The sequence below is a fragment of the Podarcis cretensis genome (genome assembly GCF_951804945.1).
Source record: "Podarcis cretensis genome assembly, chromosome: 7".
NCBI classification, from domain to species: domain Eukaryota; kingdom Metazoa; phylum Chordata; class Lepidosauria; order Squamata; family Lacertidae; genus Podarcis; species Podarcis cretensis.
The window spans coordinates 32419202-32445127 of NC_137176.1; the positions used below are offsets into that span (position 1 = coordinate 32419202).

The 25926-nt window shown below is 39.2% G+C and overlaps 1 protein-coding gene and 1 long non-coding RNA gene across 7 annotated transcripts in view; one reads left to right on the forward strand and one right to left on the reverse strand.

Moving 5' to 3' along the window:
* KIF13A (kinesin family member 13A) overlaps positions 1-25926 on the reverse strand; it is a 72441-nt gene that overhangs the window by 17724 nt on the left and 28791 nt on the right. For 4 of the 6 annotated variants that reach the window (XM_079983727.1, XM_079983724.1, XM_079983726.1 and 1 more), the window contains exons 12-30: positions 25252-25362; positions 23187-23321; positions 21350-21480; positions 18763-18849; positions 16605-16771; positions 15958-16168; positions 15054-15216; positions 14482-14622; positions 12013-12162; positions 11215-11379; positions 10522-10695; positions 9473-9624; positions 8975-9107; positions 8745-8891; positions 7084-7128; positions 5095-5194; positions 4587-4713; positions 4074-4129; positions 3462-3586 (exon numbers count right to left, since the gene is read on the reverse strand). In XM_079983727.1, coding sequence (XP_079839853.1) covers positions 3462-3586; positions 4074-4129; positions 4587-4713; positions 5095-5194; positions 7084-7128; positions 8745-8891; positions 8975-9107; positions 9473-9624; positions 10522-10695; positions 11215-11379; positions 12013-12162; positions 14482-14622; positions 15054-15216; positions 15958-16168; positions 16605-16771; positions 18763-18849; positions 21350-21480; positions 23187-23321; positions 25252-25362 — 2520 coding nt within the window. The remainder of the gene's footprint in view (positions 1-3461; positions 3587-4073; positions 4130-4586; positions 4714-5094; positions 5195-7083; positions 7129-8744; positions 8892-8974; positions 9108-9472; positions 9625-10521; positions 10696-11214; positions 11380-12012; positions 12163-14481; positions 14623-15053; positions 15217-15957; positions 16169-16604; positions 16772-18762; positions 18850-21349; positions 21481-23186; positions 23322-25251; positions 25363-25926) is intronic. The other 2 variants (XM_079983728.1, XM_079983725.1) reach the window with 1 other exon arrangement.
* LOC307220158 lies at positions 5220-21314 on the forward strand. The gene is made up of 4 exons (XR_013840726.1): positions 5220-6731; positions 16250-16353; positions 16986-17034; positions 19653-21314. It is a non-coding gene; the product is annotated as an uncharacterized lncRNA (long non-coding RNA).

A 25926-nucleotide genomic window follows, 5' to 3' on the forward strand; every position in this document is an offset into this window, starting at 1 on the left:
AATGTGATTGGCTGGGGCTGGACCAGAGGGGGCAGAAGAAGTGAATATATGGCAGTTAAGGTCAGTTAGGGTTAGTCCATGTTGCTCAGAGAGGAGTCAGCATTTGTTGGTGCTTGGTGTTCATGGTGGGCAGCCAGAAGAAGAGAGCAGAGGAAGAAGATTAAGGAAGAAGAGGACATGAAAGGAAGGCTGAGGTAGCTGAATTGGCTTGGCTCAGGCTGAAGAGGGGAGAAGAAGTGAGAGGCAGTTTGGAATGCCAGGCTCTGTCTGGTGTCTGGTAGGAGAGAAAGATTCCAGGGCAGAGCAACAGAAACAGCCCTGTGCTTCAACAGGTCAGTACAGGTCAAAAGAGAGGCTTCAGTAAAGGTCCTCAGTTATAGAGTTGGTGAGGCTTAACTGGGATGGAGTAATTAGAACAATCTGGCAAAAGAACCTTAAATTAGGTCCTTCAAAGCTGACTTAGTTTAGTAATAGTGTAAAATAAGCTGCATTTAAGCAACATCTTAACAAAGTGCATATCCTTTTAAGTAGATAGTATAAAGTAATTGCGCACCGCATTGTGCACTGCATAATGCAATAAATAAACATTGATTTCTTTGTCAAATATAATAGCTATACCAGATAGTCTTAGTACTACATTGATATCAACAGTTACTCAGGTTACTGATAAGTTAAGGGCGCTAAAGGTATAAGTAATATTACATGGTGGCAGAACTATGGGTTTGGGAAAACCGCTGGAGCAGAAGGTGGTTCGCTTTTTTAAATAAAGTGAGTAAGGAAATATCCCCTCCCTTCTCACATTAAGCAACCAAGAATAAAATAGCTAGGGGTATCTTTATCAATCAATACTTCAAATCTATTATAAACCAACTGCTTGTCCATATTGGGACAAAGCAAACAGGGTATGTATAGATTAGTAAAATTACTCATTTCATTGTCAGTAAAAGCAAAAGTTATAAAATGAAGATTCTGCCTAAGATCATATTTATTTTTCTATTGCTGATTTTTAACATATCACTGAAGAATCTGAATAAGCTCCAGCCTGGATGACTGATCTGCACCAAAAATTAACCATTATCACCATGTGCAATATTAGTTGCACTCGTACATGGTTTTACACGTATAAAGACATTTTGCCGTGGAGGAAGAGGTGGGAATCAACTTGCTATTTTCTAATATGCTCAGTTTGCATAAAACAAACCAAATGCTAAATTGCCAGTCTAGAAGCCCAATAAAAATGTTATAAGAGGAACAAACATAAGCAGACTTCTTCCATATTTTGAATTATTATTAATAATAATAATAATAATAATAATAATAATTTATTATTTGTACCCCGCCCAAACAAAATTCAGAGAAAGAAATTATTGTTAGAATGACAGATATAGAATGACATTATATATAGAAATAATGAGCCAAAAACTATTTTACTTTGTGTGGATTCAATAGAAACTTTTATAATATACTGAATACAGTGGTGCCTTGGTTCCTGAACTCAATCCATTCTGGAAGTCCGTTCAACTTCAAAAACGTTCGCAAACCAAGGCATGGCTTCTGATTGGCTGATTGGCCCCAGAAACAATGCCGACAGTCGAAATGGATGTTTGGCTTCCAAAAAACATTCACAAACCAGAATGCTTACTTCCAGGTTTGCGGCGTTCAGGAGCCAATTGGTTTGGGAGCCAAGCTTTTTGGGAACCAAGGTTCCACTGTACATGGCATTATATCCCTGTAAGAATTGCAAAAATGTATCCCAGTATACCTATCTGGTTCATGTTGAAGAAGCAAGGAAATATTGGCCCACTTTTGGTAGAAATGTATTCAGGTTAATAATGGATAGATGTTTCACAGGGTATCAAAGACATAATAAGCCAAGATATTAAATTAAATCCATAAACCATCCCTTTGGGAAAACTAAAAGGGTACTGTATTTTTTGCCCTATAGGACGCACCTAGATTTTTTTTTTTTTGGGGGGGGGGAATAAAGGAAAAAAATTATTCCCCCCCCCCAGGTGCGGGGCTGGGGCTGGGGCGGGGGAAGCCCGAGCTTCCCCCGACCCCATCTCCCAGAACAGGAATCTCTCCGCAAGCCCAAGCTCCCCCCAACCCCAGCCCCCAGAACGGGACCCAGAGCCATGCCGAAGCTCTGGGAGCTCGCGGGGCTGGGGGAGGGGGAAGCCCTCCGCCAGCCTCCAAACCAGGTCGGGAGACAGCGGGATGGTGCGCTGCGCCTCCCCGCTGTCCCCCGAGTTTGCAGGGCTGGCGACAGGGAGGAGCAGGCTTCTCCCCCCCCGCCAGCCTTCTAACCAAGTCGGGGGACAGCGGGATGGCGGCGTTCCACCTCCCCGCTGTCCCCCGAGCTTGTGGGGCTGGCGGTAGGGCTCTCCTGAAGCCTGGAGAGCGAGATGGGTCGGTGTGCACCAACCCCTCTCACTCTCCAGGCTTCAGCAAAAGCTTGCATTTGCCCCATAGGACGTACACATATTTCCCCTTCATTTTTGGAGGGGAAAAAGTGCGTTCTATAGGGCGAAAAATACAGTAAGTGAGTGGAGCACACAGGGAGACAGCTATGGATATATTAACTAAGACATTTTTAGCGCTAGCATGGAAGTCAGTGCATTTACCATTTTCTAAGGCTTTGGAGAAAGGGTGTGGAATATTACGTTGTGGTTCGAGGACCCGATCCCCACGTAGTGGAATGAAAACACAAGGACACGTGCTATAAGGTTAATGGGGAAGAAAAGGCCACAACTTTATTGATTACAGCAAGTGAAAAGGTATTGGCTTAGGCATTAGATTACGTCAGCTTACTCCACCCCCTCAGAGAGGGGTGAGTCTAAAACAGGGGGGTTTATTCACCAGTAGGTGGAGCCTGTTGATGCTAATCCAACTACAGTGGTGCCTCGCAAGACGAAATTAATTCGTTCCGCAAGTTTTTTCTTCTTGCGAGTTTTTCGTCTTGCGAAGCACGGGGTGGAGGGGAGAAGATCGCTTCTCCCCGTTGCCTGCCCCGCAATCTCCGGGGACAGAGGGGAAGGCACGCGCCTTCCCCTCTGTCCCCTCTTTTGAAGTAAGGGGCGGAGGGGAGAAGATCGCTTCTCCCCGTTGCCGCCCCTTGGTTCAAAAGGGGTCCGGGGACACTTTAAGAAGAAGTTGGACTTCATTTATACAATTCAAGAATATTATATGTTTATTCTTCAAAATGTAAGTATTTCAACCCCACATGAATTAAGAGCTAATCAAATATCACTTTGTTAAGAGGTTATTCTGAATAACAATAAACTATGCACACTTGTTCAACAAAAATCAAGTAGAAAAGAGTAAACTCTAATTCAAGGTTTCAAAGGTATAATGTAGCATTAAATGTATTGAAAAAGAAAGAAAATGGATTGGCAAAATGCAAACAGTAAAAATATAATAGCCACACATCTACTGTACAGAATAGCTCACTAGGAATTTACCTCATCTTTGCTGTGTTTTATGATTGGTAGATAAAAGAATTGACTTCCATGCTCTTTTGGTAGTATTGAATTTACTCCTGATGCATGTGGACCTATAAGCTGTTCGTTGGCACTGAGGTCATCAGCTAACAAAAAATAAAATTAAGTTACAAGACATTTTTTTTTTAGCTTTAATTATTTCCTATGTCCCAGTCTTAAACATGTTACACAGATATCATGCATAATTGGAAAACAATGCTTTAGATAGAATAGACTTACACTTCTCATGTTACATTTGTATACATCAGCTTAATGCAATTTGTTACCCCACAATGCAAGTACATGGCAACAAATACAAATCATTGCAAAATATCATTTTGGAACTTTTGATGAAGATGTTTAAGAATGTGTCTTTACACATGATGGAAGAACTCTAATGCCCGACAACTGTGCTTCTTTCAATACATTCAATAAACAAAAAAACCTGGATTATTTAAAAGCCACCAGATCCAGATCTGCAGCACTTCAGATTCCCAAACAGCAATAAAACACCAGCAATACGAAAGCATATAAATACGTCAAGCATATTCAAGGGGATTCATACTTCCACTCCCTTCATAAGCTGTAACTTACCATTCAAATCAAGGAAAAGTACAGGTATATGTGTTTCCATTCCAGAAGGTGGGATCCTAAAAGTAAGGAAACACCCCAGTTAATAAAATATTATGGAATCTGTAAATGAACTTGTATATAAACCCCGGTTCTACATTATTACATGACTGTGCATTATACCGCCAGAAACCTTTTTTATTTTCTATATATTAAAATATTTATATCCTGCCCTTAATCCAAAGATCTCAGGGTGAGATAAATCTTCAGGATACATAGACCAGCAAAAAAAACCCAACCAGTTCACTTCAGCAGTTTTTCTTCTAGTTGTAATAAGTTTTTAGCTGAACTAAGGGCACTAATGTTCTGTGTTGTGGAATATAAAGGTCATTTTTTAAAAAAAAGATGAACACACATTTAGCATTTTAGCAGCTTATTCTTCCCTCAGATCTTTACTATCCTGTTAACTGCATACAATATTCACTCAAAAGTTATTTTGCAAGCAAGCTGAAATATAATGCATTTCAGTCAACCTACCAATTTGCAGGAGCACCTGGGATCCCACTGTCTGGTGCTGGGACTAGCACAGCATTTCTTTCTTCCGTTAGCCCTACCCACTGTTCTACAAGACGTGCTTCTCTTTCCATGTCATCTTCTGTTTTATCTATAATGAGATATCGGATATGAAGAGTGGACTATTGGTCACATACTGTGGAAGTACTTTTTCCAGGGGCATCCAGAAAACAACAGGTTAATAATACATTTTCCAATTATTTAAGAGTAGCAAAGTGACAGGTTGGTTTTGGATTCCAATGAATGCAGATTAGATCCAACAAAGCTAATGAAAATTCTGCTCTCAAAGATGGATTCACTTTGTAATGAGCAAATTATCCTAATTTTTCACTTTATAACGAGCTGAACATCACAAAAAGCCTTTCAAATACAAACAACTTTTAAAAATAAATCAGTAATACACTAGGCTAACATTCTTTTTTGATACAAAGGAATGAATAATTCTTATAATTAAATCACAAGATCCACGAACCTTGTTTATTGCTGATTTTTTTAATCTGTTCATCTAGATATTCTCTGCGTTTTATTAGTGCCTCTGACCATCTCTCTCTCACACAATTTAAGTCTTCCTCCTATGGAAAAAGAGAGTTGGTTTTTTTTAACATATACAACATGCACATTTAATTTTATGCAGTTTTCAGCTTTGATTGGAAGATGTTAACAAATAGTCTTCATTCACCTTTACATCAGATAGTACATAACCCAAGAAGGGAAGCTCACCCAACTTGCAAAGAGCATAAACAATGAAAAGCTGAAATTGCACCACCCACTCCATAGTTAGAGCTCTTTGTGTATTTTGTCTCTTGCAAATTTGTGATTTAGATCCAAGCAGAAAAATAATGCATTGGCCAACGAACTATTTAGTAGCATATGAAAGAGAAAACAATTAAAGAGACATCAACATATATACCCTTAAACCTGTATTAACTCCATTATGAGAAGCTGTTACCAGAGTAACTAAATCATCCACATGCAAACAAAAACCCATCATGCAATCATGCTTTCTGGTATTAAAGGAATGTTTGATCCATTCTTCATAATTCATTTCCAGGAAGTGCCATGAACCGCTTGAAGCAAGTTAGTAGCTAATTCAGGCTCAAACTACCGTGGACAGCAGGATGGTGTATTTAAATCTGGATCTGCCTAACTTATCGAAGTACCATACTTATGGAGGTGGGGGTCCTCCTGGATGGGAAATGCAAAGCCTTCCCTCTCCTTGTGGTTTATCTACTTGCAGTTTGTTCTCTGAAGCCATTTTCTCCTCATCCAGGCTAAATATCAGAAGTGTCTCTATCTGTGAGAAGAGTGTTTGGGGAGAAGGTTGCAAGAAGGTAAGCAGTGTGTGTTGAGTTGCCTCTGGTGTGTGGATGTGGGTGTTTAGCACTGCTCACCCATTTATTCCTTATACTCCTAAATTGGACTTCTAGTTTCCTTGTTTCACAGGACTGGGTCAGAGAGGAGCTTTAGGCATTTGAATCAGCCATCACCTGTAGTTTGAGCTGTAGGTTTTTGGAACAACTGTACAACTTACTAGGGTATTTGCATAGATACCTACATTTATACAACTGGTGTTTTGTTTTTTGTTTTTTGCTGCTTGTTAAAAAGTTTTTTAAAAACCCTTAATATTAAGAAGCCTTCATACAGAATTCATTAATTCATAAATATATTAAAGCTGTAGGCATCAGGAAAGTAAATTTTACAGGACTAGCTTTTTATTATTAAAAAATGGTTTAACAGTACAGTACACACAAATATTTGATGCTTTTGTTATTGCACTGAACAAAATGTGATTTAATGAAACCTGTAAAAATTATGGATGACAAATAATTGTATGTAAAAATTATTATGATTTCAAACATTATTTAGTTAAAAAAATGAAGAATTCAGCTTTTGGCCTCAATTCTACCATATAAGAGATGTCTATAGATCTCTCTTGTACGTCTCCGTTGCATTACACCAACATCTGAATTCGACACACAATACAACTGTCTCTGTTGCCTTGCCCAGGCTCTGCGGGACTTCCTTCCCAGGGAAGTCTGTTTTGTCCCCTTTTTGATGGACTTTCGTCGGTGAGTGAAGACATTCCTTTTCTGGCAGGTACTTGACATGGTCTTTAATCCTCGGCTTTTCCCTCCCTGAAATTTCTTTGCTATCTTGTATCTCCTGCATCTGTTTTACATTGTTTTATTGACAGTTGTTTTAATTAAGTTGCAAGCCACCATGCTGTTTCTTAATTTTCAACAATCTAAATAAATCATTAATATATTGATCGTTAGAAATGTCACATGAAAGAGCACAGTGTATTGTCAAATTAAGCTGAGATGCTTGTTCTTTAAATCAGTGTCTTTTAATGCATAAAGTTCCAAGAGCAAATTATTTCAGTAACTTTTTGGAGTTGATAACTATTAGCATTAGCTGTGCCCCATGCTATGTGATTCGACAACAACAGCAGCAGCAATACCTGATAACTATCCATATCACCACCATCATCATCATCATCTCCTCTCTGGTAGAAAAAAATAAACTTTATAAACATAGAGAACATGCATTTTTCTTGCTAACAAACTCCAAATAAGAGCAAACATCATGGACACAAATTAGAACAAGACAGAACAGAAAGCATCAAACCTTATTTTATTTATTTTCTTTGTTTATATAAAGGTTTAATGACCCACTAGTATGGTGAAGAGAACAGACATGTGCTGCTCCTCTTTACCACTTACTGTAAAAAGCTTTGAGAGTCAGGACCTCCAGGCTAATACCTAATCACGTAGAAGCAAAATTCATGCAATGATGCTCCCTTGCTTTCTAGAGACATAAACTATGTATATGATATCTTCATGCTTTCAAGCATTGGGTTGTTGTTTTGTTTTAAATTAATTAGTTCACTTTTTGAAGCATATGACTGATGGGAGAAGTGTCCACCTGTTCTTCTACATGAGGTTTATCTCTGGTAATTTATGCTGGATCTTTATCATTATGCCCTCCGTCTACACATCTTTGATGTAACAGTGGGCATTCAGCAATCACATAATAGCCAGGTTCATGAGCAATGTTAAACTGTAGCTTAAAATAAACTATGTTTTAATGTGCACAAACATTTTCCTCCTTCCTTCGCACCTAACTATGCCATGCAGGAAAGGAAAGAAGCCAGAGTCTGTCTTGTAGTGACATGCAAACTTGGGCTCATGGCTTGTTTCCTTCCAAATAAGTCATGAGTGGAAGCCAATATTTGTGCTTGGCTTACCACTTTTGATTTATACGGAGAGATACAAGTCATGAGCTTTGCCCACCCTACAAGACAGATTCAGGCTTGTGTCCTACCACATGTCACAGAAAGGAGGCTGCTGAAATTAGGCTTGAAAAGGGGGTGGGGGTGGGGGGTTGCCAACAACTATTTGTCTGGTTTGCTAATGTGCCTATGGGCCCAAAAAGGCTGGAGAGCCCTTCCAGAGTTGTTGTTGTTTTAACTATGATTTAAGGTTACATGCAAACAAGGCCATTGTGGATGGAGGGAAGACTTGGATTCAGTCCCTCCAAAGCACATCAAGTGTAAGTCACTTCTTAGTATACAAATGCACAGAGCCCAAGAGGTGAGCAAGTGGTTGTTGAGGGGAAGGGCTGTAGCTCAATGGCAGAGCATCTGCAGAAGGTCTCAGGTTCAATTGCTAGCATCTCCAGGTAGCCCTTTCAGTCTCCTCATTGGGCTTACAAAAGAGGAAGAGATTGTACCTGAGGCTTGCGATGACTAGTTTACAATAAACTTTTAAAACCAGCCTGCTCCAACTTGGTGTCCTCCAAATATTTTGAACTACAATTCCCATCAGCAAACTTCATCTACTCAGCATTCAGTTTCTGATAATGGCCAGCAAGATGCCCCTGAAAGGTTACAAGCCCCTGAAAGTCACCAATTTGGTATTGTATCTGGCATTCAAGGGATGCCAGTTCAAGACATGATGTTCCATTTAGCTGCCATTCCTAATGGCCCTTGAGAAGCTATCATCCATGCCTTGCTTCAAGTGTACATACAAATTCCACACAGTATCCTTCAAAGGCACAAGGGAAAACAACAAATCTGCACCACAATATAATAATTTAGCACTTTAAAGCCACTTATCCTACCTGGTAACTGTCCAACCCCCGTTGCAATTTGGTTGATCTGGCAGTCACACAGCCAATGGAGACAGACAGAATGGCTTCTACCATAAGTGGCAATGTTCCTGAATGCTGTACTGGTTTAACCATCACCTGAACTCTGCGAGAATGACCCTGGTCATATAAGTAGGGAAACATGTAAATTAATGTAAACACACTTTAGTATTCTTATCTGGGAGGGATAAAATTAATTGTACCTGTCGAAGCTGGAAAATCCCTCCTGTATTTACATCCTTTGCCTGGTGGAGCTCCACAGCTGTATAGTCCCCCAGTTCATTCAGTTCTTGAATTGAAACCCACATTTCTATTCGACGTGTCACTTCATTCCACCTAGAGACAATCCAAAAAGCAATAAGAGTAGTATGAATACTCCTCCTTACACTTTAGTGGAAATTTGTAGAACCATTCATTTTATCTACTTATTAGATTTTTATCCCACCCTTCTTCCCCAAGGTGCCAAGGGCAGGAAGCAACAATACAATTAGTAATTAACAAATCAAATATTATTGCAGAAAGAAGACTTTGAGAAATCTCTTCTTTGTACTCAATTTCTCTCCTACCACCTCTCACAGGCATACACACCCATCACCCTCTAGCTCTCAATTCATCTCTGGCACATGTGCTGTACTTCCTCCTTTCTCCCTATATTTGAAGTGAGGCTTCACTACTATAAGGAAAATACAACATAGGTTTACCTGTCTCTCAAGGTCCTGGTTTTTGCATGAAGAGTATCCACCTCCCATATGGAACTGCCGTTTCCAGCACATCTGTGACCCCATACCTCAATAGCAAGTGCTCCATCTTGAATAAACTCCAGAAATTCTTCTGTTACATTCACCACATAATCCTAGAAAATTGCAATACTTACTGCAAAACACTTAAAGCATGATTTTTATCAGCTCTATGATTAAAAAACCAGGTGAATGTTCAAATGTTCTTGTGGGCAGAAAAAAACTCCCAATGAAGATATTAATTCCATGAACCAGGTAAAATGCAGAATTTTGTATAATACTGAACAGACCACTATTTTATATTAATACTTCAGTTATATTTGCACAGGTAGTCAAAATTCCATATTTTGTGTTGATTACTACAACATATTTAATATTGTAGTCCCTGTTCTAATGAGATATATTGAAATAAGCATAACCACCAAACATTTTAGGAATAACAAAGCTCCATTTTCAGAGACCAGAAAGTTTGCCAGACTAACTCACTCCTAACTAATATGTTTTTGTGAAAGAATGAATGTTTCATTTCCTTAATCCAATCCCATTTTCCATAACAGTGAATAGGCTGGTCACATCTTCTCTCTGACTAGGTTTCCTAAGAACCAAGTTGTATGTTCTGTCTTCCTTCCTCTTTCCACTGGAAATCACAAATAAAAGTACCAGGAGCAGGTTACACAACTCCAGCATTTAATGCCACTAATGACTTGCAGAATTCTGTTTAACCTATGTCAGGGTTCCCAAACTGTGGCCCAGGGTGTGTGTGAAGAACCTGGCAGCCTGCCCAAAAGGTGAGTGGAATGGACTGAAGGTAATTGGTGGGGGAGGCACTTGAAAGCAATGGAAAGGAATTTTTGTTGTTGTTTAATGAAGGTATTAGAACCCCTTGTTTCATCTCCATCTCACTGTACAGTAGGATGGAATCATACATATGTGTGTGTGTGTGTGTGTGTGTGTGTGTGTGTAAAATATGGACTCAAATGTATTTTTCTAGCATTCCAACCAAACTAAATTACCTTACAATGAGCAAAAGTCACTGTAAACTGGACATCCTTGGTCAGAGGTGAAGGCACATCTGGGTCTACAACTGGTGCTGCAACAGTTGACTCACACTGATCCCAGAAGGTGTATTGACAAAAGACAAAGTTTGAGAGATTCAAAGGTAGTCCTGTTGCTTCTTTAATTTTTACCTAGACAACAGTAAAACTGTAATTGAATATACTGGCATATTTATATTAATATATTCAGCTATACCCAGAATATAGACAATGGTTGACTAAGTAAGGCCAATTTTATCTCACAGCTAGGCTCATAAAACAATCTAAAAATTAACACTCAATATATACAATATGTTTAACAAACAAAAGCATCGTAAGATTATTTGGTAATCCTTGTCCACACATATGTACTACTGGACAAGCATTGAAAACTTCAACTGCTGTAAATTAACTAACCCCAATGAATGGCTTACATTTTTAAATTGTTGACTTTACTTGTCTAAAACTTCCATCCAAGGTGCAGACTATAGTATGAACATATGACAAATAAAGATAAATTAAATCTCTGAAGGTGTATGGAAACCAACTGGAAATGGATGAGTGGCAAGGTATTTCCCACTGCTGATTGTAAGACATGCAAAATGTTTAGAGTATTATATAGGTAAAATATATGTATATCCTATTAAAATATTAATATACATATGTCCATACCCTGCAGGTGAGTTTTTTTGGCCTGTGAGTAATTTCTCCATTGTTGTCCATGATTTCTATACTTCCACTTTCACTTGAGTTTTCAGAAGAATCATCTCCTTCCACTAGGCGTTCTGGGACAACACCAGTGACACGCATCACTTCAACATGCAGACGCCCTGCAACCTGCACCCCAAAAATATTAATATTGAAGACCTTGTAGTACTGCATAGCATCAGTAATCCACATACTTACATATATAAATATAATTGTAGCTTCAACTGAACAGAAAAACAGCATGCAGATAACAATTGCACATTACATACGACCATTCTCAAATCTGTCTCAGATCCAACTTGACATTATGGAGGTTCACATGTAAGATGTGGTGCTCAGTATCTAACCAGTAAAATTCTCATTTCCTTGCTCAGCTATTATCCAAATTTACATATTTAAACATAAAATGGAAGTTATTGATAGTTGTTTTGAATTGCCTTCTGTGTACTCACAACTTTCCCCTTTGATTTGACTTCTAGATTTAGAACACCGGAGGAGCAAGTGAACTATAGTCAAAAATTTGGTCGTCAGTACATGAAATTCAGTGGCTTGGTCATTTGCCCTCTATTCAAAGCATTTCCATTTAATGTTTCAGTGGCACCAATCTTCTCTTGTCCCAAGACTGTGTGCCCATCCTGACTGCTGTCTTATTGCAGGTGTATGCAGCAAGACATCACTGATGCATTAATAGTGGATTTATTGTGCTTTTCGTTCCTGAATACATACAAAACAGAATAGATGACACCAGAGACTGAAACTTACCTCCCCCTGCTGGCTGATTATTGGTACTGCATACTGAAGTTTAACGTCACAGAAAAGGCACTCCAAAAAGACATTCGCTACACCAATTAAATTGTGGTTTTCTTGTGCTTCATAGAAAGGATCACCTCTTTTTCCAGTGAGTCTCTTCATCTGTTTTTTTTTTAAGACAATTAAAATTTCAAAAACAAAAATGATTTAGCATTGTGATCCAAAATGGATGTGCTAAAAAATTATGAGCTACGCCCAATAAAGTCATATTCAAATCCCCATTTCACCACTGTGCAACATGTCTAAACAAGGCAGGTCAGATGATAGCAGAAGACAAGAGTATATGTAGAGCACTAGAGTGTATATAGAGCACCTGCCCTGGGCCTGTTGTTGTTCAACCTATTTCTAAATTACTTGGATGAAGGTATTGAAGGGATGTTCATCAAATTTGCAGATGACACCATTGCTGCTGAAGACAGAATCGGGATGCAAGATGACCTGAGCAGACTGGAGAACTGGGCTCAAACTAACAAAATGTATTTCAATACGGACACATGTATGGTTCTACACTTAGGCAGGAAGAACCAGCTGCACAAATATAAGATGGGGGACACCTGGCTTGCCAGTAGTACACGTGAAAAGGATCTAGGGGTCTTACTGGTCTGCAAGCTTAACACGAGTCAACAGTATGATACAGCAGCAAACAAACCTAATGCTATTCTAGGAAGCATAAACAGAAGCATAGGGACCTGATCAAGGAAAGCAATAGTCCCACTCTATTATGCCTTGGTCAGACCACAACTGGGGTACTGTGTCCAGTTCTAGGCACCATAATTTAAGAAGGATATTGACAAGCTGGAATGTATGGAGGAGGAGGGTGACTAAGATGATCAAAGGTCTGGAAACCAAACCTTATGAGGAACGGTTGAGGGAACTGGGTATGCTTAATCTGTAAAAGAGGAGATATACCAGCCATCTTCAAATAGCTAAAGGGCTGTCACATGGTGGATGGAGCAAGCTTGTTTCTCTGGCTTTGGAGACTAGGACCCAAACCAATGGCTTCAAGTTATAAGGAGATTCTAACTAAACATCAGAAAGAGCTTTCTAAGAGCTCTTTAACAGTGGTATCGTCTCACTCAGGAGGTAGTGGACTTTCCTTCACTGGAGCTTTTTAAGCAGAGGTTGGATGACCATCTGCCATGCGTGCTTTAGTTGAGATTCCTGCATTGCAGAGGGTCGGACTATATGACCCTTGAGGTTCCTTTCAACTCTACAGCTCTACAGTTCTATGATTCTATTATTCTATGTATACAAACCTAACTCTTATTAACACCAAAAGCTTATTCCTCATTTAAATACTGTAAATGAGTAGCAACACTTCCAACAATTTTGTGTTCCTCACAGAAGACCAAAATTAAATTCCCTGTGTGGAAAAATACTAACAACAAAAACTGTTTGTACTAGTTTTTGATGCAGTCAATGAATACTACATTGCACGAAGTACTATGTTGATCATCATGTTCAGGCAGATAGCATTTTATGTTGAAACAACCGTATAATTAAATCCTGAATTACATTAAGTTGTTATCCATTCACTTAAAATAGTAGGACTCAGTGCTGATGTGCTTTGAAGAAACAAACTATGGAAAATCTGATATTCCTTATAGTAGGTCAAATATTAGCAAACATTTGCATTAAAATTTCTGATGAATACTAAAAATATTGCCCCACTTACACTAAAAAATACACTTACCTGTAAACATACCCAAAAGCACACTATTTTAAAATCTCATATGCAGAGCAAAATAAATTGCAGGACGATTGCAACTGACACAGGCTTAGCATGTGTGATTTCAACTTTACACAGTTGAAGGCTGACAGGTTGAAGTCACTCAAATTAAATGCACAGAAGCCAGAGCGCTTAAAAGCACTTTTTGCACACAGTTTCGCCAGTGCAGAAAGAGCTTCTAAGCTCTCTGCCTTGCTTATTGGGCTCTGGAAGGCTCTCGCATAAGCTGGCAGGAACATGGATGGCCTGCGAGAGAACCTCCCAGAGCCTAGTAAGCAAGGGAGCTTAGAAGCTCTCTGCCTTGCTTGTGGGGCAAGGTCTGCTTGGGACATGGCTCCAGAAAGGATAAGGGTGCTTGAGTGGGGGCAGTTCCAAGGAGGTGGTTTTTGTCTACACGCCATCCTCAGAATGTAACCTCCATGCAAGACATGATCTTTCTGTATAATACTGAAATAGTTTTAGAGATACTAAGTTCCAAATGTAGTCATTGTAGTCTGTTCCCAGACATGTATAAGGGAAATAAACTACAAATATTAGGATAAACATACAACTGAATGTAGCACTGCTGTCTGATAAACAGCAGAAATGCTTACATGAATATGCACAACTGTGCTATATAATGCTTTTAGAAATATTCTGTTTTTATTAAAAGAGTACGATTTTGGCCAAACCGAAAAACTGAGGTTGAATACCTCATGGGCTCTTTCCTTCCATTCTTGATACAGATCTCTCATGTCAATTAACTTGTTTTCCAGCTTCTCTATGGTCCATACTTGAGTACTTTTCCCTTTTCTTCTTACTTGAATAGCTGGTTCACTTACTATTGCTCCTCTCTAAACAAAGACAAGACAAAGTATCTTAAGTAGATAAAATATGCATTTTAACAAAGTGATTCCATTTTTCAAATTTAAACTCGAACAACATATGATACATAGCTATGTTAATATTTTGGTACTCCATTCTCTTGCATTTTCCAATTATTTATATAATGGTGACTGAGAACTAGAAACCATAAATGACTGGAAACATATCAAGATAGCACAGGCATGAATGTCCTGTTTCTACTGTATGTTTACGGGTATTATAATATTGTATCAGCTCAGTGAGATAGAAAGTTTAGAGAAGCTATATCTATTCAGTCCACACAACTCCTTTAATTTATGTTCCATTTTCTCTCCCTCATGCACTCGTTCATTCTCTACTTCTGGACTCAAATGACTTCCAAGGGCTTTTACGAAATAGTTTCAATTATCAATTTTCTTACCTTCCTATTGGCACTCAGGTTAGCAGCAGGAATCTGCAGTGTCACTTGATAATCTGTTAGCTTGGTCATTTCTTCAGCCAATAAATTTGCTTCCCTCACTAATGTGTTGGCCTTAACTATCTGCTCTCTTAATTTTGCTAGGCTCTGTCGAAATAACTCATCCCTAGGGGTGGGAAAGAAAATGGAGAGTAGTAGTAGAATATTAATTGGGAAATTGAGAACTTGGTAAGAAGACATTGGCAGAAACAATGAACAAGGTTGTAAACATAAGAATATTAATTATTCCAGATTTTAAAAATTATGTTCAAATATTTTAACAAGAGAAAATAATAGCTTTAAATGAGAGAATGCTTCCTATTTTTTTAATACATGTCAAGGCTATCTTGGAAATGCCATTTGGTAACAAAACAAATCCCACCGTGCTAATCCGTCTTTATAGGCATTCTGAGAAAAATTATATGTATACCAAGATGAAACCTACAAGTTATACAAGAGCTATAATGAGTTTCCCTTGAAAGCCCTGCAGTAATTCTGACCATATGGGCACTGCACAGTGCCTGTGCTATGACATGATTGGTCCTTAACTGAGAAGACAACGCAGATAAGACCAAATCAGTCAGAATCACTAGGTAAGCAGGACTACATTCTAGTTATGGAAGGTACATACCAAATGCCCGGGCCCCAATGAGTCCTGCGTTTGAAGAATTTAAATGGTACTAAGTTTTACAACAAGCAGTTTGAGTATGGTTAGCTTACTCATAGCACGTTTGCAGGAAGGATGTTCTAAAGTTATTTGGGATCTGGATGAAAGATTGTCCTGGACAGATTCACACACACAATAGTATTTTTCTTCCGTCACTCATTCTTTCATAGTTACTTATGGTTTTAATATCAATGCTCTCACCTCTCTTCTGACCAAAGGTTCACTTTCTGCTGAGCTGTCTGGGTAGCTTCTGAAAGCCTGTCACTAGAATGCTGATACCGTCTTTCCGGAGAAAGCTGCTGTCGGAGTTGCTCCAGCTCACGCTCATACATCATCCTCTGCTCTTCCAAAGCGCTACGCTTTTCTTCCAAGTATTGTTTCTCCAAGACCTGGACCACATTTTGTACTGGATCTAGATAAGGAAAGCACCAGCATATCTTAAAATTCATTATCTACATTGTTAATAATTCAGCTTTGTTACTTCTTAACACAGTTCTACAGCCACAGTGATCAGAAGGTGAGAGGGTGAGAGATAAAAGATCCAAAGTACCATTTTCTACTGCAGGGTCTATATAAGAAAAGGAAGATGAGCATGAGGTAAATCCCATAAAATTCCACCTACTTCCTAGTAAATATAATTGGGATCAGTTGGTCATACATGATTTACTCCTCCACAGTCTCTATTCCCAGAAAGTCACAACAGTTACTGAACACAACAAAATTATCCATTCCTTATTTACAACCATCAGGACAAGGGAACAGATTAAAGAACCTATCTATTGCCAGGACCTTGAAATTTATGTGCTCCTGTCTGACATTTTCAGTGATGCTGAGCACCAGCTTCTTACCATTGCTATTCAGTGTTTTCATTATGACTTCCATTTGTGCAAACTCATAGTTATAGTCTGGTTCCGAAGAAGCTTCGCTGGCTGCATCTAGATCATGTTCTGCTAACTGCTGCTCTTTTTCAGAGTCTTTCAACCAATCTCTTCGCTTTCTCTTAGGCAGATTGATTCTGTTAAAAAGTTGAGAAAGTAGTTATGAAATACCTTGGTAAATCCATTTTTAAAATGCTGGGTTCTGTGGATCAGATCTTTCTATACTTAACAACCCATGAGCAGGGAGGAAAGGCACGCTGCAGGTTGTTCCAAAACAAAGGAAGCTACAGTGTTGACTGTAGATTAATAAGTACAACCTTCACTGAATTTAATCTTAACCTTCTCTAACAGACAAAGCCAACTGACAAGTCTTGCTCTTAAGATTCTATTCATCTTAAAGGTACAGTAACATATATATTATTGATTTATTTATTAAATTTGCATACAGTCCATAGATCTCATGACAGCTCACAGCATATAAATACAAGATAAAAATATATAAGAAAAACAAGAACAAAAACAAACCAAAACAATAACTTCCCGCAAAACACATTTAAAAGGATATGGATGTTAGTCAGCCAAAGGCTTGGTTGAAGAGGAACATTTTCACCTAGCACCTAAAAGTGTAGAATGAAGATGCCAGATGAACCTCCCTGGGGAAATTGCATTCCACAAACAGGGAACCATTGCAGAAAAGGCCTGTTCTTGTGTTGCCACCCTCCAGACCTCTCGTGGAGGAGGCACATGAAGAAGGGCCTCACATGAGTATCACAGGGTCCAGGTTGGTTCATGTGGGGAGAGGCAGTCCTTGAGGTATTGCAATCCTGAGCAGCTCAAGGCTTTATAGGTCAAAATCAGCACTCTGAATTGGGCCCAGAAACTAACCGGGAGCCAGGTGGGCCAGGATCAGTGTAATATGCTCAAACCATCTTGCCCCAGTCAGCAACCTGGCCGCCAAATTCTCTACCAGCTGAAGCTTCCAAACCCTATTCAGAGGCAGCCCTAAGTATAATGTGTTGCAGTAATCTAGACTAGAGGTTGCCAGAGCAACTGTAGTTAGGTTATCCCACAACTAACAATGAGTCACAACAGATTTATCTTTTTACTGAGACATTGTTCTCCCCATGTACAAGGGTACATATAACAATGACTTAAAAGCAACAAATTTCTACACTACAATGTAGTACCGTATTTTTCGCCCTATAGGACGCACTTTTTCCCCTCCAAAAATGAAGGGGAAATGTGTGTGCGTCCTATGGGGCGAATGCAGGCTTTCGCTGAAGCCTGGAGAGCGAGAGGGGTCGGTGTGCACTGACCCCTCTCGCTCTCCAGGTTTCAGGAAGCTATCCCCCCAGTCCGGCAAGCTCCCAGAGCAATGCGAAGCTGTGCGCAGCTTCGGCATCGCTCTGGCACCCGTTCTGGGGGCTGGGGTCGGGGGAAGCTCGGGTTTCCCCCGCCCCCAGCGCCACAAGCTCCCAGAGCAATGCGGAAGCTACGCGCAGCTTCGGCATCGCTCTGGCTCCCGTTCTGGGGGCTGGGGTCGGGGGAAGCTCGGGCTTCCCCCGCCCCCAGCCCTGCAAATTCCCAGAGCGATGCCAAAGCTGCACTCTGGGACCCCCGCGCCTGGGGGGGGAAAATAATTTTTTCCCCTTTATCCCCCCCCCAAAAAAATCTAGGTGCTTCCTATGGGCTGGTGCATCCTATAGGGCGAAAAATACAGTATTTGCCAAACACAATGCAAGCCAATTTGCTTCCATCTTCCGTTCAAGGCTGTTCATGTCAGGATGCATAGCTCCTGGTACTTGCTCTAAAGCAAGTGATCGGTATTTAAGACTGGATTGATTTCAGTTTTATGAAAATATGCTCACAAATTCAAGCTCTATTCAACAGAGTATCATAACAGGAGAAATATTATCTTAGAAGATACTGTGTGGACTAGATGGAAACCTAGACAGCCTAATTGCCCAAAAACTAACACTATAGAAGTCTGAGCTGTAACAAAGAAGTTCATCTATTTAGCCTCATTCTTTGGAAGCAAGATTCTTCACTAATAATATTTGGACATAGCTCTCTAAATAAAGAAGTGGGGGGGGGCGGCGAGAGAGAGAGAAAGAGAGAGAGATATTACCTAAAGAAGTGGTTGTTTCCCCATAAGATTCTATCTCCATGCCACAACTGTGTCACAGAACACACCAACGTGCCATTTACACAGGATCTGAAAGCAAAGCACAAGATTGAAAAGACTGAAATTATTCTTTAAAATCTGAGTTCTCCAACAGCAATTCCCAGTAGTCACAAAACATTACCCACTCTGGTCCACGGGAATTGTTAAATAAGACAGAGATGCAGAAGGGGACAAATTCTCTCCTACCCACTGATCACTCTTGCTCTTTGGTCCAGCAGGGACAGTGAAGAGTGTGTATCACCTAGCTGCCAGGAACCATGTTATAAAATATATTCTTACTCACATGAAACACATCAGGAGAAGCAAGGTGGCTTTTTTGTTTCTGGGCTCAACCAAGGCACATACAAATACTTTGTGAGAAGGGGCAAGCAGAAATATACACATTCAGCAGTGCAAACACATGTGCTTTCTTCATAGCCTCTCATTTCTATGGTTTTCAAAGTGTGAGGTGTGCTTCTCTGAAGAGGCATGAGAAGTTTTAAGGATAGGAAAAAGGCCCTTTACAATTTTCCATTCCAACCTGATGATGTGTGCTAAACTGACCAGGTAGTGAAAAGTCTACATCCTGAGCTCCGACAGTTACAGTTTGCATTACTTGATTATGCAGAGTGTCCCAAAGAAGTAATTGCCTTATGAGTCTTAGTGGGTGTTGCAGATACTCCAACAGACATGTGCTCTCTTTTTTCCAGCCTGCTTGTTCCTAGCTCTCGGATAAAAGTGTTAATAGATTATTTAATTTGTATCCCATCCTTCCTCTCAAAGGTGCTCAGGGTGACAAACACAGAAACAACAAAACAATTAAAACATATTTTTAAAAAACTCTTCCAATACAGATGCAGACTGGGAAAGCTCTCTACTTTTGGATGTATTACCTATTCACTTAACGTGGAGAAGAATGAAGAAGTGTTTTCTCTTGATTCAGCACCACAAAGGCCCCCTAACAGAAACCCCTAAACATGCATAAAATGTGTGAAATAAAAGTCATGAAGGCTGTAACAAGAGCCTGATCTCTACTGACAAATTATTATTGCTGCTGCGGCACCTCTTTACTGTATACAGGACAGACAGTGGCTTGGCTTTAGCAATGCAACATGCAGCATATATGTTTAAGTAATTGGGTCACAGGCTGTTTACCATAAGCAGTCTGCACAAACCCAGTTAAAACCTCCTTAATGAGACTTGTACATATGTTGCTCCCAGAGTTTAAAAAACAATCTTCCAAAACTAGGTTACTCTGATTAAAAGAAGTTTATTTCACATTAGCCACAGCAGAAAGAACACATTTTTGGTGCAGACCTTAGAGGAAATGTTAGAGAGGCAGCTTTGTATACATTTTCACTGCCCTTAAATTTAGGCAAGCAGAAACAGGGAAGTTAATCATTGTGCACCTAATTTTGTTAGAAAGGTAGCGTTTAAAACAGCTGTCTTCTATTTCTTTTACTGCTAAAAAAAATCTCTGGGTTCCAAGTGTGGTGAATAAAAGTGAAACAGTATTTTAATTCATCTCCATATCACAAAGAAGTTACTTTCAATCTCCATGAGAATCAGCAATGAAATGATTCAATGTACTGTCAGTTGTAACTTTGGTAACAAGGTTTGCGCCTATTAAGGCATTTTGGATGAAGCACAAATTAAACAAAGCCTATTTAGTTATAAATTTTTTTCAGTGACATGCTTCTTTGTTCTTGCCAATCAAAATGACTAACTCCTAGCAATGGCATTCTATCATAACAACACAGAACACCATCTGTTTGGAATTTTGTTCTCTTATGGCTACAGCACTGGAGTATAACACACTAAGGTATACCATGCAAAAAGTATAAATAAAGCTTATGTAGAATACACTGTGCTTATTTCTATACATTTACATTCCTAATTTGTCCTTAAAGCTGGCATCATGTCTTCAAAGAGATTTAGATTTTATTTGGACATGGTGATATTGGTGGGAATCCTTTCCCTTAATAGTATTCAAAAAACTTACTCTTAAGTACTCCACAAATTTGGATTATTAATAATTGGTGTATGCAATCATGATTACAGGATATCTGTTTCACTTATCATGTTGCTAGTACTGGCATCAAGAAGTTATGGAAACCCCTTTAAACTGACTGATTTTGTTGTGGTTCACCTCTAACATTTGTTTTTTCTTAGCATTCTTTTTTGGCAATGCTCAAATATTTCCAAAGTCAAACACCTAGAAAGATTACAGAGAAAAATATTCTGGGACATAGCTTTGTTTTACCTTTTATTGTTGTTATAATATTAAGGTAATTTATGTACTGCTCCATATTTCAAAGAAAGGTCTGAGCAGTTTAATTCTCATACGATATGAGAAGCATCTCTCCCGGTATGCTTATGCATCAAGAACAGCACAAGCACTTATTTTATTGCTCTTATCATTATGACGGTATCAAAACTAAATATGTGGAGTTTTCCACTTTTCTTATCAGGGTGCTTTTCTATAAATTTCTCTACAAACATGAATGCTACCCTTTTTTGTAGGCTGAAACTGAATTTGCATTTCTCTTACCTTGCATTTTCTTTTGGTGAAAGAGAAACTTCCCCATCTGGTGCAATGTCTATCTCGCAGTGTTCTGGTTGGATCCCTATCCCAAATAGCTGTATATCCTGAGAAGTATCTGCACCAACCCTAGTATGATCCTGGTTAAGACAATTACAATGAAAATAAATTTGCTGCTTCTATTGACATAGGCACATACTAATTCATCACAAAGTATGTGCAATCCACCCTGGAATCCCATGGCCATATTCATTACACAGTGAAACTATTGCTAGCCTGGCAGAGGTAACAAGGCCCCTGTATAAACTCTCTAAAACTGATCTCACAGAAATATATGCCCACACTTAATTATTATACAAAGATTGAGACATAATGCTGTACATGGGATTAACCAATTGCCTTTGCAAACTAGAAATATTTTCACAGCTTAATTGTTCACAGTAATTTCTGCTTATAACATTAGAAACATTTGGTTGCATTTATTATATAGGTCTAAGAAAATAGGTTCCTAAGAACAAAGATAAAAGAGCTAGGTTTAATTATTACAACAATTACCCATCTGAAATCTACTAATAGCAATCCAATTTAACCACAGTCATACCTCGGGATAAATATGCTTCAGGATAAGTATTTTTGGGTTGCTCTCCATGGTGACCCAGAAGTAACGGAGCACGTTACTTCCAGGTTTCGCCGCTCGCACATGCGCAGGTGGTCAAAATGACGTCACACGCATGCACGGAAGCAGCAAAACGCGACCCACGCACACCCACACACGCAGTCACATCTTACGTTCTATTCAGGATGCAAACAGGGCTCCGGAGCGGATCCCGTTTGCATCCTGAGGTACCACTGTATAACAAAAAACCTGAATCAGTACTGAGTACTATATACGAGAAAGAAAAACTTGGCTTGAATCTTAAGAGATAGAGGTCACGGAATGAAAAAGCTATCTTTATACGTATTTATTAGTATGCCTATCAATAAACTGAATACATACAGCAAACTATCTCATCATTTTATTTTTTTGCTGAGATATATGAACTGATTATCAAAATTAAATTCACAATGGTATGGACTATGTGCAAAACAAACAGCAGAAGTTTACACAGAATCTAAATTTCTCCTTCCTGGACCAAAATTATGATAAAGCCTTAGAAGTAAGAGCCCTTGCCTACACAAGAATTCATATTAGCCTTTTTGACCACTTACAAGGAAGGGTTAAACTGAGAGAATCATAGTGAATGATCAGGTTAATAAATGGAAGGAGCAACGGATTTTCTGCAATGTCTTTTAGTTTTTGCAAATAAAGTACTGACTGAAAAGTTTTTTTATTAAAAACAAGTAAGGAAGTTTCAGTCCCATACTTTAAGAACCAATGTAGATATAAAAAGGTAAAGGTAAAGTACCCCTGACAGTTAAGTCCAGTCGTGAACGACTCTAGGGTTTGCGGCGCTCATCTTGCTTTACTGGCCGAGGGAGCCGACACTTGCCCGCGGACAGTTTTTCCGGGTCATGTGGCCAGCATGACTAAGCCGCTTCTGGCGAAACCAGAGCAACACACGGAAACGCCGTTTACCTTCCCGCTGGAGCGGTACCTATTCATCTACTTGCACTTTGTGGTGTGCTTTCAAACTGCTAGATTGGCAGGAGCTGGGATCAGGCAACATAAGCTCACCCCGTCACAGGGATTCAAACCACCAATCTTCCGATCGGCAAGCCCTAGGCTCAGTGGTTTAGACCATAGCACCACCCACGTCCCTAATGTAGATATAATCCCACAGATTCAAATTTAGCACAGTTTTTCAAGGGAAGCTCTAAAACACTATGGAATTTAATGCCTTTTTACCTTTAAATAGTAAACCAATAATTCATTGAGTGCAGGATCTGCATTTAGATTCACCAGGTAGCACTTATCTTCCCCAACCTTGATGCCAGAAGTTTCAAGGGAAATGCCCATACTCTCTAGCTGTCTTTGTCTCTCCTGTAAAATACACAGGAAAAAAATTAATTCATCAGATCTAAGTGCCAATAAACCTAAATATTATGACTTGAGACATAATCACATGCAAAAGAAAAACAGCTGCTGACACTGCTCTACGAATCTTTACACAAGAATTCACATAGAACTATAATAGGTAGGTTCCATATCAGTTTCCATGCTTCCACTTTTCCAAAAGGTGGTACAAGGGGGAAAACCTATTTGGATTTAGAATCACCTTTCTCACAAACTGCTCAACTCTGAGACATAAAACAAACTTTTCTGTGAGCAGAAGCAGCCTTCCTCATGTGAGAGGGTACCATTGGAAATAAAAACAGAGTTACCATTAATCTGCACCCAGCTAAAATAATAGGTCTAGAACAGATAACAAAAGAGGTTACACAACTATGTTACACTATCCAATAAGCCTTTCATCTATTATGACTCTTGTTCATCAGTCAATGAAACAGACTAGTGAAGTCATGCATACAGTCCTATCAGTGCCTTTTAAAACAATGAAACATATTATTACAATTTATAACATTCTTATAAACTGTGGTTGGACAACATGCCACAATAAAAATATTTTTAAAATATACAATTAGAATGTAAACTAATTCTTCTAATCTTTGCTGTTTTTTTCACTTCCCTTCACAATAACCTACAACAAAATAACTTAGAACAACAGAAGTACCAATGAATATACAATTAGATTCTGGCCGGAGGAAACTTAACAGTCATGAGATAAGAGAATCATCCACAGAGCAGGAATTAATGGACAGTTGTTGCAGTGGTGCTAAGTAAGCAGTGGGTTCCTTTACAGACCTTTATGGAAATCAGTGCATTTTGACTTAATCCAAAAGGATCTGGAGTGAGCAATGAGGTGGCCAAGTTTTCTGATGACACCAGTGGTAAAAACGAAAGGGGACTGCAAGGAGCTCCAAAAGGATCTCTTCCAACTAAGCAAATGGGCATTTAAATGAATTCCAATGTGAGCAAATATAAAACACACTGAGGTGAAAAATCCTAACTTCACATATACACTAATGGGGTGGAGAAGGTGGCTGCGGAAAAGTTCTCTCCCTCTCATATAATACTAGAACCCAGGATAAAAGGAAGTACTACCTCACACAGGGAACAATTACTTGCCTTACTTCATATTCTCTTGCAAAATTTGCTGATGAAACATGAAGGAATACAAAAATACACTGAAACACCACTCATTTAGGCCAAACTAAGCCATATTAATACCTGGCCCTCAACTTTAGAACTCCTTAGCTTTGCTTCAAGTGAGCATGCTCATAGCAATACAGTGACATGTGAGCTGTGACAATTATTTGCTGTAACAGGGAATGTTTGGGTAGCTGCCTACTGTGACTGTAGGTTTTAATCCAGCTGTTATTTTTGCAGCCATCTACGGAATGAGCAGCTTTGTTTAATACCGAAGTAAAGCCTATGCAACCACAGCAAGTATGCTAGCATTGTGTGACATCAATATAAACTGTGTTAATTAACCTACTTCCTCAGGATTTCCTTAAACTTTATATTTTTTGGAATTTTCTTTAGTTTTCCAAGTTTTTAATTTGCATCTTGTCTTGTTGCATGTCACCATACATATTTGTTGGTTTGTTGCCTAGTTTTATTCACACTATTGTAAACTATAGTGGACTATTTTAATGAAGGACAGTAAATAAATATTTTAAATACATAAAATCCAGGTGAATGGCAAGAGCCACAGATTTTCAGGAAACAGTATGACAGCCAGATCACATTTGGAAATATAAAACTTGTCCATCTCTGTTCCATAGACTATTATCTTATTATTATTTATTGAATTTATATACGGCCCTATATTCGCAGGTCTCAGGCTACGTACTGTAATGCAAACTTACACTAATTAAGCATTTAGCAGAAAGAATACTGAAAAGAATACCTGTGCAATTTCTTCTGTTTTCCTTAACTTCTCCTCCCAAGTGACAGTCAGTTCTTTTATTAGTTTCTCAGATTCCTCCAATTTTTCCTTTAACTCTGGTGCCTTCATAGCCTTCATAGCCAAAATATGACAATTACAAACATTTTATAATTCCCAATTTATCCATGACAAATTTTAATCCTGTTCTGCTAGTCAAACAAATTGGGTTGTGAACAGAATCACATACATGGGTGCAAATACCGTATTTTTCGCTCTATAACACGCACCTGACCATAACACGCACATCGTTTTTAGAGGAGGAAAACAAGGGAAAAAACATTCTGAATGAAACAGTGGATGTATCATTTTTGTGCTTCATGCTGTGGCCACAGACATGTGATCTGATGGTGAATTTGGGGTGACCCAATGCAAAAATCCTGAGAATCCCTGTGGATCCATGCTTTGTAACCACGTTTTTGCACCATTGCAGCCCCAGGCAACAGTGGGTGCGTGATTTTTTGGGGGCAGGCTGTAGCCATGGACATGCTATGTGCTCTGATGGTGAATTTAGGCTAACCCAATGCAAAGATCCTGAGGATCCATGTGGATCCATGTTTTGTAACCACGTTTTTGCACCATTGCAGCCCCAGGCAACAGTGGGTGCGTGATTTTGGGGGGGCAGGCTGTAGCCATGGA